Consider the following 14,500-nt stretch of genomic DNA (forward strand, 5'->3'; position numbering starts at 1 on the left):
CCAGTAAATTGGCAGATTGATTTTCCTTTTCCAGTTTGTCTTGATTTAACAACTTTCCCCAAATATTTCTTTGTTGCAGGTTCTTGGGCTCCTTGGTTTTCAAGGCGCTACGTTGACAATGGCAAGCAGTTAGGGCCTTCCCAATTTTACTTCTCTGACCCTGGCCTTTTTCCTCCTTGGAATTTAAGTCTCACTTGCAGTAAACGGTAATAATATCGCTACGTTATATTTTGTAATATGTTGCGTGGCTTTCAAAATGCTTACTTGTGTCAACTATTCAATCCCTACGATAAGCCTGAGAGGAAGGCAGGACAGGTCAAGTTACTGAGATCAGGAGAGGTTAGATGGTTTGCGCAAAGTCAAAAGGTTAATAAATAGCAGAGCTGGTGATAGAACTTAGGTCTTCAGATTTCTTAGCTTTGTTCCTTCTATAATGCACTCCGTCTCCAAGAAAAGGGGGTCAAACTAGCTGGGACAGTTATGTTTTCGGTAGTAAAGACATCTGGATGAAATACTTTTTACCCCCCTCTCTATCCTGCTCTCTGGGAGCTTCATCCAGACACCAGCCTAGGCCTTTCCTATGATTTCAAGCAATATGTAAACCACCAGTCATTCCCAGACTACAGTTTGAGAAGCTGTGGTCTGTATGGTAAAGCATATGTATATATGTTTTAATTCCTTCCTCCTCCCCTTAGGTGGTTCTTCCTTTGATGAGTCGAGACCAGATGGGAAGGGTCTGCTTGTGGACCAAAGCTCCTGGGGTCAGGATAAACCAGAAAACTTGCTCCCAAGGTAATGCAGCTCTCCCTTCACTTGTGCCTCTTAAGGCTGAGGTTTTCCTCACTGTAGAACTGAGGACATTGCTGTGCACGATGTCCATTGTCCCACAGTCGCTGGCCTAGGAAATGTTAGGCTTTTATTGAGCATTTACTATGTGTGCCAGGCATCATACACTTACATGGATTATCTTCCTTTAACCTAAGAGGTAGATACCATTATTTTCTCTGTTTCACAGCTAAGGCAACAGGTGAAGAAGAGATGTTATATTACTCACCCAAAATCCAGAGCTAGCAAGTGGCAGATCTAGGATTTGAAACTGGCAATCTAACCCTACCACGGAAATGTAGATTAGAAACATTTGATTTCTCCCTCCCATTCTTTTAGGAGTTTCCTGACTCTGAAGATACTTCTTTTTCCCCATTTTTATTTACTCCTTTCTTTTTTTCTGATGCTGTTATATTTAGTGTGTGCACCAGTGCCCCCTACTGGTCATAGCTGGAATCATCTGGTCAAGATAAAAACTTATTTGTGTCAATATTTAAATTACACACTTAAACAGTAGTGAACAATCCCTGGACTTTAAACGTAGCTAAATCTATCATTCTCAATTCACTTTTGAGCCTTCCTGATATACATAGATGCATTTTACATAGTTTTAATTAATATGTACATGACAATCTAAAATTAAGCACTTTAGTGGCATTTATTCGATGTCAGAAATTGTTTCAAGTGTTTTATGTATCTTAATTCATTAAGTAATCTTCAACAAAAGTTTTCTGAGCATTTGTTAGGATTCTGTTATGTACCTATGCCAAATTTTGCTTAACTTTAAATGTTGGCATTTGAATAATTTTTAGTATGACTATGAAAACTACACAAATAATAATAATATATAAATTTTCATTGCCTTTCTTTTTATTTCAGGTATTCCTGTGGAATAGAGATTCAGGGGAATTATCAAGTCAAAAGATCTAGATAGTTCTATAGTCTTCTTACGTGAGGCCCAGGGTCCAGAAAGAGCACTGTCTAAACCGAGTTCTGATTGACACTCTGCTGCCATCCAGCCGCATGAATCATTGACGATGCTGGGTCTCATTTTTCTCATTTGAAAAATGAAGGGATCAGATTAGATTATCTTCCAGGTCTCCTTCCGGTCTGAGATTCTACAAATTTATTATCTCTGGACCAATGTACTATACAATCAACAACATATAAGTTTACTTTGTTCTACATAGAAATAGTGTTGTTTTAGCAAATAAGTTTTACTTTAGCCTTTGTAGTCTTCTGAAATTCAGATGCTGATGTGTGGAAACTTCTAGCTTTATATTCATGTACTTTGTTAAGGAGGACTCATCAAAATATGATAAAAACTTTTTTTAATAAAAATATTTTTTGTTGTTTTTCTAGACAGAATAAGTCCAAATCTGAAATAACTGACATGGTTCGCTCCTCCACTATCACAGTATCAGACAAGGCTCATATTTTATCCATGCAGAAGTTTGGACTGAGAGATACAATCGTGAAATCACATCTAATGCAGAAAGAAGAGGATTATACCTATATCCAGAACTTCAGGTAGCTCACTGGGTCTTAGACTGTTTCCACAGCAAAATGATCACTCAGCTCTCTGAAATTTAAGCACTTCCCCCATACCCTGGATTTGGAAGCAAATCCTATACAGGATCCCTCCCATCATTTTCTTTTTTCCTTTTCTTTTTTTGGCTTTGTTGGGTCTTCATTGCTGCGCATAGGCTTTCTCTAGTTGTGGTAAGCGGGGGCTACTCTTCATTGCGGTGCGCATGCTTCTCATTGAGGTGGCTTCTCTTGTTGAGGAGCACGGGCTCTAGCCGCGGGCTTCAGTAGTTGTGGCATGTGGGCTCAGTAGCTGCAGCGAGCGCAGGCTCGGTAGTTGTGGCTCGTGTGCTCTAGAGTGCAGGCTCAGTAATTCTGGCTCACAGGCTTAGTTGCTCCACGGCATGTGGGATCTCCCCAGACCAGGGATTGAATTTCTGTCCCCTGAATTGGCAGGCGGATTCTTAACCACTGTGCCACCAGGGAAGTCCCTCCCATCATTTTCTAAATGAGTGATTCCTTTCACTCTTCCTTAGCAGGCATTTATTCTATGCCTTTTCTGGCCAGGCACTGTGGGAGGTGTGGTGTAGTGGGAGTGACACAACTTGCAAATGGTTGCAGAAATATTTAAAGAGATACACGTGTGCTGAAGAAGGAGAGAGATCCTGATTTTTGCTTATCCCTCTGTGTATCCCTTGGTCATTTGGGTGGGGCCTTTGAAGAAAGTCATTTGAATTGAAATTAGTCAGAGGAAGTTAGTGTTTGGTAATCTTTTTAGGCAAGATGAGCGAAAGTTACATGAATAAAGGGTGCAGGATTCTGCCAGATCTTTTTATTATTTATTTAGTTTTGAATTTTTGAATGTTATTTATTTTCTTATACAGCAGGTTCTTATTGGTTATTTATTTATTTTTTTTTTTTGTGGTACGCAAGCCTCTCACTGTGGCCTCTCCCGTTGCGGAGCACAGGCTCCGGACACACAGGCTCAGCGGCCATGGCTCACGGGCCCAGCCGCTCCGCGGCATGTGGGATCTTCCCTGACAAGGGCATGAACCTGTGCCCCCTGCATCGGCAGGCAGATTCTCAACCACTGCGCCACCAGGGAAGCCCTGGTTATTTGTTTTATACATATTAGTGTATATATGTCAATCCCAATCTCCCAATTCATCCCACCACCCCCACTTTCCCCCCTTGGTGTCCATAAGTTTGTTCTCTACGTCTGTGTCTTTATTTCTGCCCTGCAAACCGGTTCTTCTGTACTATTCTTCTAGGTTCCACATATATGCGTTAATATACGATATTTGTTTTTCTCTTTCTGACTTACTTCACTCTGTATGACAGTCTCTAGATCCATCCACTTCTCTACAAATGACCCAATTTTGTTCCTTTTTATGACTGCCAGATCTTTTAAAAATCATTGCATTGGGACTATAACACAAAGTAACGTTGCTTCCAGGAATATAAACAGTGAATTGCCTGAACACTGGTGTTCCTTTCTTTCGGAAAGTAGTTACCAGGGTACTTTTGTTTTTTTCATTTCACTGGTACACCCAGTCAACAGTCATTTCGTGGATTACGGCTCTCTGATGGCTGTTAAAGCTAAGTAGGAATGTTCGGAGTGGGCCTCTACTGTTTGAAGTTATCACAAAAAAAGCAACAAATACCACAGCAGACTGCACGTCACCCCTTGGTGCCACATGCACTGGTCTAGGATAGATGTGACATTTCTTAAGGCTTCAAATTCCAGTCCAAAGAGACAGAAACCGAGCAGAATCAGCATCCAGTGCTTTTTCCCCCGTCATGTCCATAGTCCTCCCAAGTGACTGATTGATTGTCTTTGGCACCAGGTTTTTTGTGGGAACATACAATGTGAATGGACAGTCCCCTAAGGAGTGCCTCCGGCCCTGGCTCAGCCATGGTATCCAGGCCCCAGATGTATACTGTGTGGGGTGAGTGCTTCTCTTCTAGTTGCCTCTGCATTTTCCAGAACGTGTAGCTGTGGTTGAAGGGATGGGGGCATGGATCTATAACTGAGAATTCACCGCAGGTGAAGGGATTGAACAATGAGCGTACACTTAATAACAGCTGTTCCCCTGTTAGTGTGCTTGCTCACAGTAAACAAATTTCTGGCACTATTCAAGTGACATGCTTGGCATTTGAATGATAATATTTAATTTTGAGTGCAGCCCTCTGTTAAGATCGGTGCACCTTGAACTGAATTTAATTACTTAGACATTCAACACTTTGTTGGTCACAAAGCAAAAATATCTTTTGCCAGGGAAGGAAGGTTAGCTTATAAGAAAAAAAAAGGCCCCATCCATCAGTCTTTTTTTTTTTTTTTTCACACCTACTATCTTGTCACCACTGCACTGGGTACTATTGGTGGGGAGGGGACAGCAAAGGAGCCTGTATGGGAGTGGAAAGGGCCTAGAATTTGGAATTTATGTAGACCTAGGTTTGAACCCATTTGCGACTTGGTGCTTGGGCGAGCTAGCGATCTCGGGTATAAAATGGAGACTCTTCTAACTACTTCGGGTTCATTATGAAGAAGAAATGGGCTGCTGCTTGTGAAAGCACCTGGTAAGTTCCTTGACTAAGGAGCTTAGTCCCTTGTCGCTAAGTGTATATTTTTCTTCCCTCTTGAGGGTCCTGCGGTTTAGCTAGAAAGCTAGGCCTTACACACCCAAACCAACCTGTGAACGTGCCATCTCGCATGTTACCCTCCTCTACTCTCTGACTGGTTGCTTCTCCTGATAGGTTCCAGGAGCTTGATTTGAGTAAAGAAGCCTTTTTCTTCCATGATACCCCAAAGGAGGAAGAGTGGTTTAAAGCTGTATCAGAGGGTCTTCATCCAGATGCCAAATATGCGAAGGTAAGAGAGGAGTCAGGGACCTTCTAACTTTTTGTCGCTATGCAGGGAAATGCTAAGATAACTTTTCACTTCTTCTGCGACTTTCATCAAAAGCCAGCCCTAATGATCCTGAGGTTTTCAGTTCCAGGCCCTCTGGAAGAGGCATCTCTGGGTGTGAAAGAGGCAGGTCTTGGCACTTGTAGGCTGTTGAGGTTATCACGGAGTCACTCGGGTGATTACCCTGTGTCCTGGTGTGGAGGAGGAGATACAGTAATACTCTCAGCCAGCTTCCGGACTACTTTTCCTTTTGACTCCTAGTTAATGCCATGACTTGAGTGCTTGTCTCTCTTCCAGGTAAAGCTCATCCGACTGGTTGGGATTATGCTGCTGTTATTTGTCAAACAAGAGCATGCAGCGTACATCTCAGAGGTGGAAGCTGAGACGGTGGGGACAGGGATCATGGGGAGGATGGTGAGTTCCTGGTTGGTACGTCTGGCACCTGGAGGGCCTTGGTCCCTAAGATTTCGACCCCACTTCTCATGATACTGTGACTGCACATGTCCCAGTTTGAGGGTGCTGGCGTTACGAGGTGAACTGTACCCTCGTGATCGAGCAGGGCTAGATGGAGCAGACCATTCAGAAATTGTATTTTAGTGACCTGCCAGCTGATTTGCCCAACTAGCCCAATCCTCGTGTTCACTTCACACCAGAGCCTCCAGTGGGTCCTCCCATTTAATGCATGACATACGTTGCAGAAACTATGCTGGGTCACCAAGGAAAAGAAAGAATGCTTAGAAAGAAAAAAGAAAGAAAGAGGGCTTCCCTGGTGGCGCTGTGGTTGAGAGTCCGCCTGCCGATGCAGGGGACACAGGTTCGTGCCCTGGTCCGGGAAGATCCCACATGCTGCGGAGCGGCTAGGCCCATGAGCCATGGCTGCTGAGCTTGTGCGTCCGTCCGGAGCCTGCGCTCCGCAGCGGGAGAGGCCGCAACAGTGAGAGGCCCGCAAAAAAAAAAAAAAAAAAAAAAAAAAAAAGAAAGAAAGAACGCTAATAATAGGTTTGCAATTTTCTCTTCTTCTAGAAGCTGTTAAATCCTGCTCTTAGGTTCTACTGCGAGAGCTTAGCTTCCCATGGGGAAGGGAGAGCATGTGGTTTGCCTGTGAATTTACTGAAAAGTGGACTCACCTTTGCCACTGGCCAGCTAGTCATTCTGCCTTCTTGGATGTGTTTTCCTACCTGTAAAATGTGGACCATAACACTGCTTTACTTACCTCCCAGGATTATGATGCAGGCTAATTAAGAGAAAACATTCCACAGCCTCTCGGGTTGAAACGACTACCGGTCTGTTTTTGGACTCCCTTTCACAGGGTAACAAAGGAGGTGTGGCAATCCGGTTCCAGTTTCACAACACCAGCATCTGCGTCGTCAATGCCCACCTGGCAGCCCACACGGAGGAGTATGAGAGGAGGAACCAAGACTACAAAGACATTTGTTCTCGAATGCAGTTTCGTCAGGTTGACCCAAGCCTCCCCCCTCTCACCATCAGCAAGCACGAGTGAGTCTGGCCTTCCACCCCGACAAGGTGCACTGGGACCCCATGGACCAAGTTGCGGGCCCTCTATTTCATTAGGCAGGGGGCCGGGGGAGGCTTCCCACTGCCTGAGTGGGAGCTCCAGCCAACCCTCAGTTACACAGGGATTACCTCTCTTGGAGATTTTTCGTTTCCCAGCCTGACATCTGGCAGACCTCTAGAATCTTTCTCAGACACCGTCTGTTCCTGGAAAATGTGTAAGATTTATTTTTAACATGGGTCTACCTTGATGCAGTGTCATGAGGAAAGCCACCCCAGAGGGAGCATCTCAAGCGCAGGTTTAGAAGTATGTTTCAGGATTCTGTCTGCCTGTTCTCTCCAGAAGCATGTGTAATTGAGAATTGGCCTGCATTTCTCTGTCTTCACTTAGTCTTTTTTGCCTCTTGATTCAACTTTACAGAGCCGTGGTTGCAGCTGCTTGGAGCCTCTGGCGCTGATTTTTGTCTATTCTCTGTATTTCCTTTATCTCCAATACTTGCTCTCTGTCTAAATTCAAGGCGTACTGGAATTTCAGACTTTACAGTAACACTTGGAGCATGTGCCCCTTCTTTTATGACAAGAAGCCACTGGGGCTGTGGTGTCTGCCAGGGAGTACACAGAGCCCAGCCTCTCGTCCGCCTGCTATGGTGGTAGAACTGTCTTGACTGGTGTTCTGGAAGCTGCCAGGATGGCTTCCCTTCTCCAGGAAACCCAGCAGGGACTGTGTCTCCCGTTCCGCTGACCCTGAAGCATCCTAGTTTGTGAGGTTGCACCTTGCATGTCAGTTTGTCTGCTTTTAGCTCGTGGATGCATTCATTTTGGTGTGTGTATGCTGCCGCGTGGCTTCTCTCATGGCCTCGTTCTTGGCTTCAAATAAAGCGGTATTGGTCTTCATGGGATGTGCGATGTCACCTGGGAGCATCCAGTCATCATTTTCCTAAAGCAGCAGGTGTAATAGAATACCTGTCACACTCTGCAGAAAGAGCCAACCAATGATACGGTGGTGGCTAAAGCCAGACTCCACTGGAAGGGTTGAGCTTTGTTTCAGAGGAACTCAGCTCCAGAAACAAAGGCTGCGAGTGCGTTTTGTGGACTGGAGGGTGGGTGGAGGCAAGAGGCAGCATCATAGCATCATCTGGTCCGGGGTCCCTGAGTGATTGACAGGACTCCCAATACTTGACCTTTTTTGCCTCTTCCCGGGAGAGAGGTAAATTATTGTCTTGCTTTTAGACCTTATTAGACTATCTTTCCAGCCGTACAAGAATAAAATAGTCAAGGAGAACTCAAGACTGTTTACAGTGAACTTGGACCAAGGTAATTGAGTAAGCAGCATGCCAGATACGGTGTTAAATGGGATGGTGAGAGGAAAAGAGACCCTGAGTAGCTGAGTCCCTTCCCCGCCCAGCTCCCCAGAGGCTGAGCCTTGGGGGCCTTCTGTCAGGAGCACACCGGATAGAGCCGGTGAAGTCCCTCTTAAACCCTGTGACCTTTGTGCTCTGTCCTCGCAGTGTGATCTTGTGGCTGGGGGACCTCAACTACAGAATAGAAGAGCTGGATGTGGAAAAAGTGAAAAAGCTCATCGAAGAGAAGGCCTTTCAAACCCTGTATGCGAATGACCAGGTACCGATGGCCACCTGGGCCCTCTTCAGGCAGCTGTCCCTCCATGGGAGGGCACAGAAAAGCCTGGCTGCCCAACTGTAGCCTCTTCTTGCTCATCTTGGGAGGTTTCCCTGAGGAGCTGGTGTCCCATCATTTCTTCCTTCCTTCCTTCCTTCCTTCCTTCCTTCCTTCCTTCCTTCCTTCCTTCCTTCCTTCCTTCTTCCCTCCCTCCCTCCCTCCCTCCCTCCCTTCCTTCCTTCCTTCCTTCCTTCCTCCCTCCCTTCCTCCCTCCCTTCCTCCCTCCCTTCCATCTGCGTTCCCCTCTGCCACAGTTGTCTGCCCCCTGGCTGTTCCCTTGAGGCTTATTTCCCCCGGGGGCAAGAGCTGCTCTCTTTCTCTTGCTGGCGTGCCCATTCATTCAGTCATTCAAGGTGGGGCCCAAAGGGAGCCAAGCCTCTCATAATGAAGATACTTGGTATTTTTAAGATGATTTACTGATGTTTTGGATGGGCCTCCCGCTCTCCCTGGCCCTGCCCCTCACCAGATCTGTCCAGTGTGCATGACCATTCTTTTTCTGAATGGCTGACAGGAAGCAGTTCTGTCTCGTGCTCTCCTCCACCATCGTTTGGGTTAGCGTTCCTTTCTCAAAGCACTAGCCGTTTGCCAGGACAAGAGAAATCTGTTTCTCTCTGACCTTCTTCAGGCTACTGCTCTCAATAGATTTCGAAACTGTTCAAACTGGTCAGAGTTGTTCAGAATGTTACAGCCCTTCTTCTTTTTAGCCTGTATCTCCCTTTCAATCGTCTTCGTATTGTCATTAGTCTACATCTTTCTGTTTCCTTTATTTTTCCACCAATGCAGATCAGTTGAAGGGGGGAAAAAAAAAATCTCAAGTCTGTTATGTCTTTCTTTATGGAATAATCTCTTTATCGATCCATTTTTCTCTCCCACTCTTTCCCTTAGTAAATTATTCTCTTTAATTCCCATTTCAGCCTTAACCCAGTCTGTTCTGTAACTATCTATTTCTTGCCTCTGTTTTCTGGACTGCGGCATTCTCATTTCCCTGGTAGTTCAATACCATCTCCTCTTGCCTTTTTTTAAAAAAAATTAATTTATTTATTTATGGCTGCGTCGGGTCTTCGTTGCTGTGGGCAGGCTTTCTCTAGTTGCGGCGAGCGGGGGCTACTCCTCGTTGCAGTGTGTGGGCTTCTCATTGTGGTGGCTTCTCTTGTTGCAGAGCATGGGCTCTAGGCGCATGGGCTTCAGTAGTTGTGGCTCGCGGGCTCTAGAGCTCAGGCTCAGTAGTTGTGGCTCACGGGCTTAGTTGCTCTGCGGCATGTGGGATCTTCCCAGACCAGGGCTCAAACCCGTATCCCCTGCATTGGCAGGCAGATTCTTAACCACGGCACCACCAGGGAAGTCCCTCCTCTTGCCTTCTTTTCTGGTCTTTCCTTAAGTAATAGTACCCAGTCTGTGTGTTTCTCTGCTTTCCAGATGGTTTTACGGTCTATATTTACCCATTTAAGAATCATCTTGCACTAATACCTAAATTTTTTAAGTTTCCTGGTTTTTTTTCTTAATAGTTTTTTTTAGGAATTCACGTTTTGGGATTTGTCAGCTGCTGTCCCCTGGATAGCTGACTGTATCTCAAAGTTGGAGCTGACAGCTCTTCACCAGTCCACACAGTGCCGAGCTCAGCGCTCCAGGGAGGAGGCAGGAACACCTGTGTTTTCTGTCTTGCCGAGAAGGAGCTCTTAGAATCACTGCAGTGACAAGGGTGCTAGTTACTATCGTAACGTGTCAGGCAGTGTTCTAAGCTGACAGCTTATCTCTGCAACAATCCTGTGAGGCAGATTCTATTATAAATCCCAATTTTACAGATAGGGAAACCAAAGCATAGAGCTTCCCCCAGTTCATATAACTGAGTTGACAGACTCCTTTAAAACATTATTTAAATTTACACTTAATTCATAATGGTTTGGGTATACCTCTACTATATATTTCTACATACATGGAAGTTCCCCTTTGCTTTTTGGATTGTTTCTTTCCAGACCTTGTTCTATGCAGTTCTATCCCTCTGTATAATTGGAACAACTGTGCTACACAGATGAAGCACAGTTGATACCTGGAAGAGAAAAATCTCTATGTCCTTTGGTACCTAATCCTCCTAGGGACATCTCAGTAAGGTGGTACTCAGGCCCCTCGGATGTGGGTACACTTTTATAAAAGAGCCTTAAAAACTGTATAACAGGTGGAGGAATGGTTAGCGTGCTCCTCTTCCTAGGAGTTAATTAACTCAAGATCTTACGGAATAGCTTTCTCATGGGCCTTTCCTTTGGAGTTAGAGTTTGGATTTTAGATTGGATTCCAGATTGATTTCCTTTCCTCTGCTAATTCAAGGTTTGACCTTTTTATCCTGAGATTTTTTTTTTACTGTTATCAAAGTCCTGGGAATGCACTTTTATCACGTAGGAAGGCAGGTTAGAGGGGAAAATGCATCAAATAGCAGTTATCCTGAGATTTTTTTTTTTTTTCCCATCTGTCCTTTCGTGTAGCTAAGAGCCCAGGTGGCTGCAAAGGCTGTCTTCAAAGGCTTCAGCGAGGGTGAGCTCACATTCCAGCCCACCTACAAGTATGACACTGGCTCTGACGATTGGGATACCAGGTAGGTCAGAGGTTGCTTCAGGGGGCTGAGCAGATGGAAACTCAGAAAGTTATGGAAGCACTTGCCCTCATTGACCTAAAGAAAAGGATGGGTTTCCTGTCACTTCTTCCCCATGTTTTGTACTCAGGTCAAACATTCTTAGTATCTGTTCATTAAGCAGCCTGCCTTCCCGAGCACGTCATCTTGTTGACTGCCCTAGCCTTTGCTTCATAAGAATTCTTGAGACTCGTTTACCTTCCAGCTACGCTTAGGGTGATGATTGCAGCAAACCGAGCTTGTACTTGGCCTTTACCTAGTAGTTCATATTTTTATTAGTGCCTGTGGGATGCCACGCACTGTTCAATACACTTTACTTGCAACCCGTTGAAGTAGGTATGATTTCCTATCCTCATTTTATAGATCGGGGAACTGAAACCCCCAAAATTCAAGAGGCTCCCAAGAAGGCAAGCATAGAAGCAGGATTTGAACCCAGGCAGTAGGAATTCACGACCTGTTTTAACCACCATCTTTTGAGGACCACAGAGTCCTTCACCCTCAGATGGCTGTGACTCTTGCCTGGTCCCCATAGGACAGCGGAGTGCAGAGAATCATTCTGAACGGTGTTTTGGCTCTGAGCTTTCGCAGTTGTTTGGGGTGATACCCTTAGAATACACATTACCCCCCAGTGGACCCAAATCGCCCCTGCCCTCTCAGATCTCCGGCTGCATGGACTGGAAGACTGCCCCGTCACCCCTAGCTGAGCCAGGGAGCTCACCAGGTGAGGGCGCTGCTGTTCCTGGGAGGGCTTCCAGTGTGGACTTTGCGTTTCAGCGACAAGTGTCGTGCTCCCGCCTGGTGTGACCGGGTCCTCTGGAAAGGGAAGAACATCACTCAGCTGAGCTACCAGAGCCACATGGCCCTGAAGACCAGCGACCACAAGCCCGTCAGCTCAGTGTTTGACATCGGGGTAGGTGGGCAGCTGGTGCTTCTGTGTTCGTCGTCCTCTAGAGAATTGGTTCCTACATCTGAGACCACTTTTGTCTTTCTGGTCTCCTCCTCCTACCTCGAGTGTGAGGAAGCTGTTTAAATTTAATCCATAATTGTTTTGTAGACTTCTACTATGTGTTTCTACATACGTGGAGGTTCCCCTTTGCTCTTTGGACTGTATCTTTCCAGACCTTTTTCTATGCAAATGTGTGTCAGTATTCTATATATAGCATAGAGGAAGTGTTTTCCCTTTTTGTAAAAGAAATATATCATGCATATTGTTCTGAGAACATCTTTTTCCCCCACTGGCTATGTTTTAAGAGGTCTTTCCATGTCAGTAAAGGGAGAGCTCCCTTCTCATTATTTTTAAGGGCTGCAAAATATTTCATAGTATGGATGAACCGCAATATATTGGAGTTGGCCAAAAAGTTCCTTCGGGTTTTTCCAGAAGATATTATGGAAAAATCCGAGGGAACTTTCTGGCCAACCCCAATATATATTGATCATTTAAGTTGTTTCCAAAATGTTGCCATTGTATTCATTGCTGTAGTGATCACCCTTCACGTATATCTCTGCGTACCGTAGTGAATATTTCTGTAGAATGAAATTCCTAGAGGTGAAATTAGCGGTTCAGAGAAAAATGTATTCTAAATTGATTAGAGTCTGCTACATTATCCTCCCGACAGTCCTTACTATTTGACACTTCTGCCGACTCTGGATGAGCTAGTGTTCCCACAGCCTGGCGAATATTGGGTTTTATCAATCTTTTAAATTTCTGCCAACCCAGTGAGCCAAAAGAGAAAGATACTCCATTATTTTAGATTACACTTCCCTAATTACTAGTGAAGTCGTACATCTTTTTTTTTTTTTTCTGTTTCTGTTATCTATTTTTTCTTTTTTTAAATCAAATTATAGTTGATTTACAGTAAACACCTTTTTATTTATGTATTCTCCATTTGTATCTCTTCTTCAGTGACTTCTGTGTTTCTTTATATTTACCAATTCTCAAGGGTGCCGGCTGAGGCACATCAGAATCTACGAGGGTGTGGGTGGTTTGCAAAAAGCCTAATGAATGTTATAGGTAAGGTTTTATTACTGGAGAATGATAAAAATTGTAATTCAAAATAAGGAAGGCCGGGCTTCCCTGGTGGCGCAGTGGTTGAGAGTCCGCCTGCCGATGCAGGGAACGCGGGTTCGTGCCCCAGTCTGGGAGTATCCCATGTGCCACGGAGTGGCTGGGCCCGTGAGCCATGGCTGCTGAGCCTGGGCGTCCGGAGCCTGTGCTCCGCAACGGGAGAGGCCACAACAGTGAGAGACCCGTGTACTGCAAAAAATAATAATAATAATAATAAGGAAGGGAAGCCCTGATAGAATCTTCTTGGCTGATGGAGTACAGGTTTTAAAAAGCCTGAGAAATGCTGCTATAAATCAAAGCCCTGGAGAAGCTCCTCACTGCAGACCTGTCGGCAGCAGCAAGCATAGCAGAGCCAGGCACCGGGCGTCTTTCTGCCCTGGGTGTAAGACCCAGCAGAACTGCCAACCAAGCTTTCACTCCCGCATCTGTTTTCTGCTAATCAGGAAGCAGTTGATTTTACCAGAAGCTTTGCCTCTGGGGCACCCTTCTACATCTATTGTTAATTGGGTTCTTTGTTTGTTAAATTAAATCTATTTAGTATTCACTTTCTGCCTTGCTATCAACTGCTGTTTCCCAAGGCCGTGAATGTTCTCTAAACTGAAAAAGAAGACGTGGGCAGAAGCCAAAGCACTCAGTCTCTGCTGTTTCCCTTCCAGGTGAGGGTCGTAAATGAAGAGCTTTATCGGAAGACTCTGGAGGAGATTGTTCGCTCCCTGGATAAGATGGAAAATGACAGCATTCCTTCTGTGTCCCTCTCCAAGCGAGAGGTAGGAAGGACGTGCTAAGGCATCAGGCTCTTCTCTTCACAGAACGTAAATCTCACCTGCTGGGGCTCAGAATTCCAAGAGGCACCTGTCAGACTACTGGACTCCAGTCTTGAATGGCTGCTTCTAGATAAAGTGAGGCTGATGATGCCAGCTGACAAGAGAGGGGTTGTTGGTTCACCTCCTGATCTTCTAAACCAGAAGCCTGTAACCTTTTGTGGCTCATATATTTTACCCATACTTGGGCCATCCATGAGTTAAATAAGGCACAGAGGATCCAAAATGTGTTTCATTTGATCTTAGTATAGCTGGTGTGTATTCTTGCACTGGGTTTGTCTTCCTACTGATGCTTTGCTTTGAGATTAAATTGAGTCCCAAATTTTGGGTACGTATGAATTGATGGGAAGGAAGGCAGTATAGAAAGGTAATGGGCGTTGGGAGAAGTCAAGTTAGGGCTAAAGATGTTTCATAGATGTGCCATAGCATAGATCGTTCAGAATTGACTGTACCAAAAAGTCAGTTAAATGAGGACTTATGGTGAGGGTATTTTTAATGCCCTAGATGTCCAGCTACTTGGAAGGAGGAGCTTGATTTTGGGA

The 14,500-nt window shown here is 45.1% G+C and overlaps 1 protein-coding gene across 1 annotated transcript in view; it reads left to right on the top strand.

The window, feature by feature from the left end:
• Positions 1-14,500, top strand: part of INPP5B (inositol polyphosphate-5-phosphatase B) — a 45,180-nt gene that overhangs the window by 22,240 nt on the left and 8,440 nt on the right. The window contains 10 exon segments of the mRNA XM_067011176.1: positions 696-792; positions 2,188-2,355; positions 4,200-4,301; positions 5,110-5,224; positions 5,558-5,674; positions 6,570-6,757; positions 8,281-8,392; positions 10,927-11,036; positions 11,847-11,982; positions 13,794-13,904. Of these exon segments, the coding sequence (XP_066867277.1) occupies positions 696-792; positions 2,188-2,355; positions 4,200-4,301; positions 5,110-5,224; positions 5,558-5,674; positions 6,570-6,757; positions 8,281-8,392; positions 10,927-11,036; positions 11,847-11,982; positions 13,794-13,904 (1,256 nt within the window).

The sequence above is a fragment of the Kogia breviceps genome, chromosome 1 (assembly GCF_026419965.1).
Source record: "Kogia breviceps isolate mKogBre1 chromosome 1, mKogBre1 haplotype 1, whole genome shotgun sequence".
NCBI lineage: Eukaryota > Metazoa > Chordata > Mammalia > Artiodactyla > Physeteridae > Kogia > Kogia breviceps.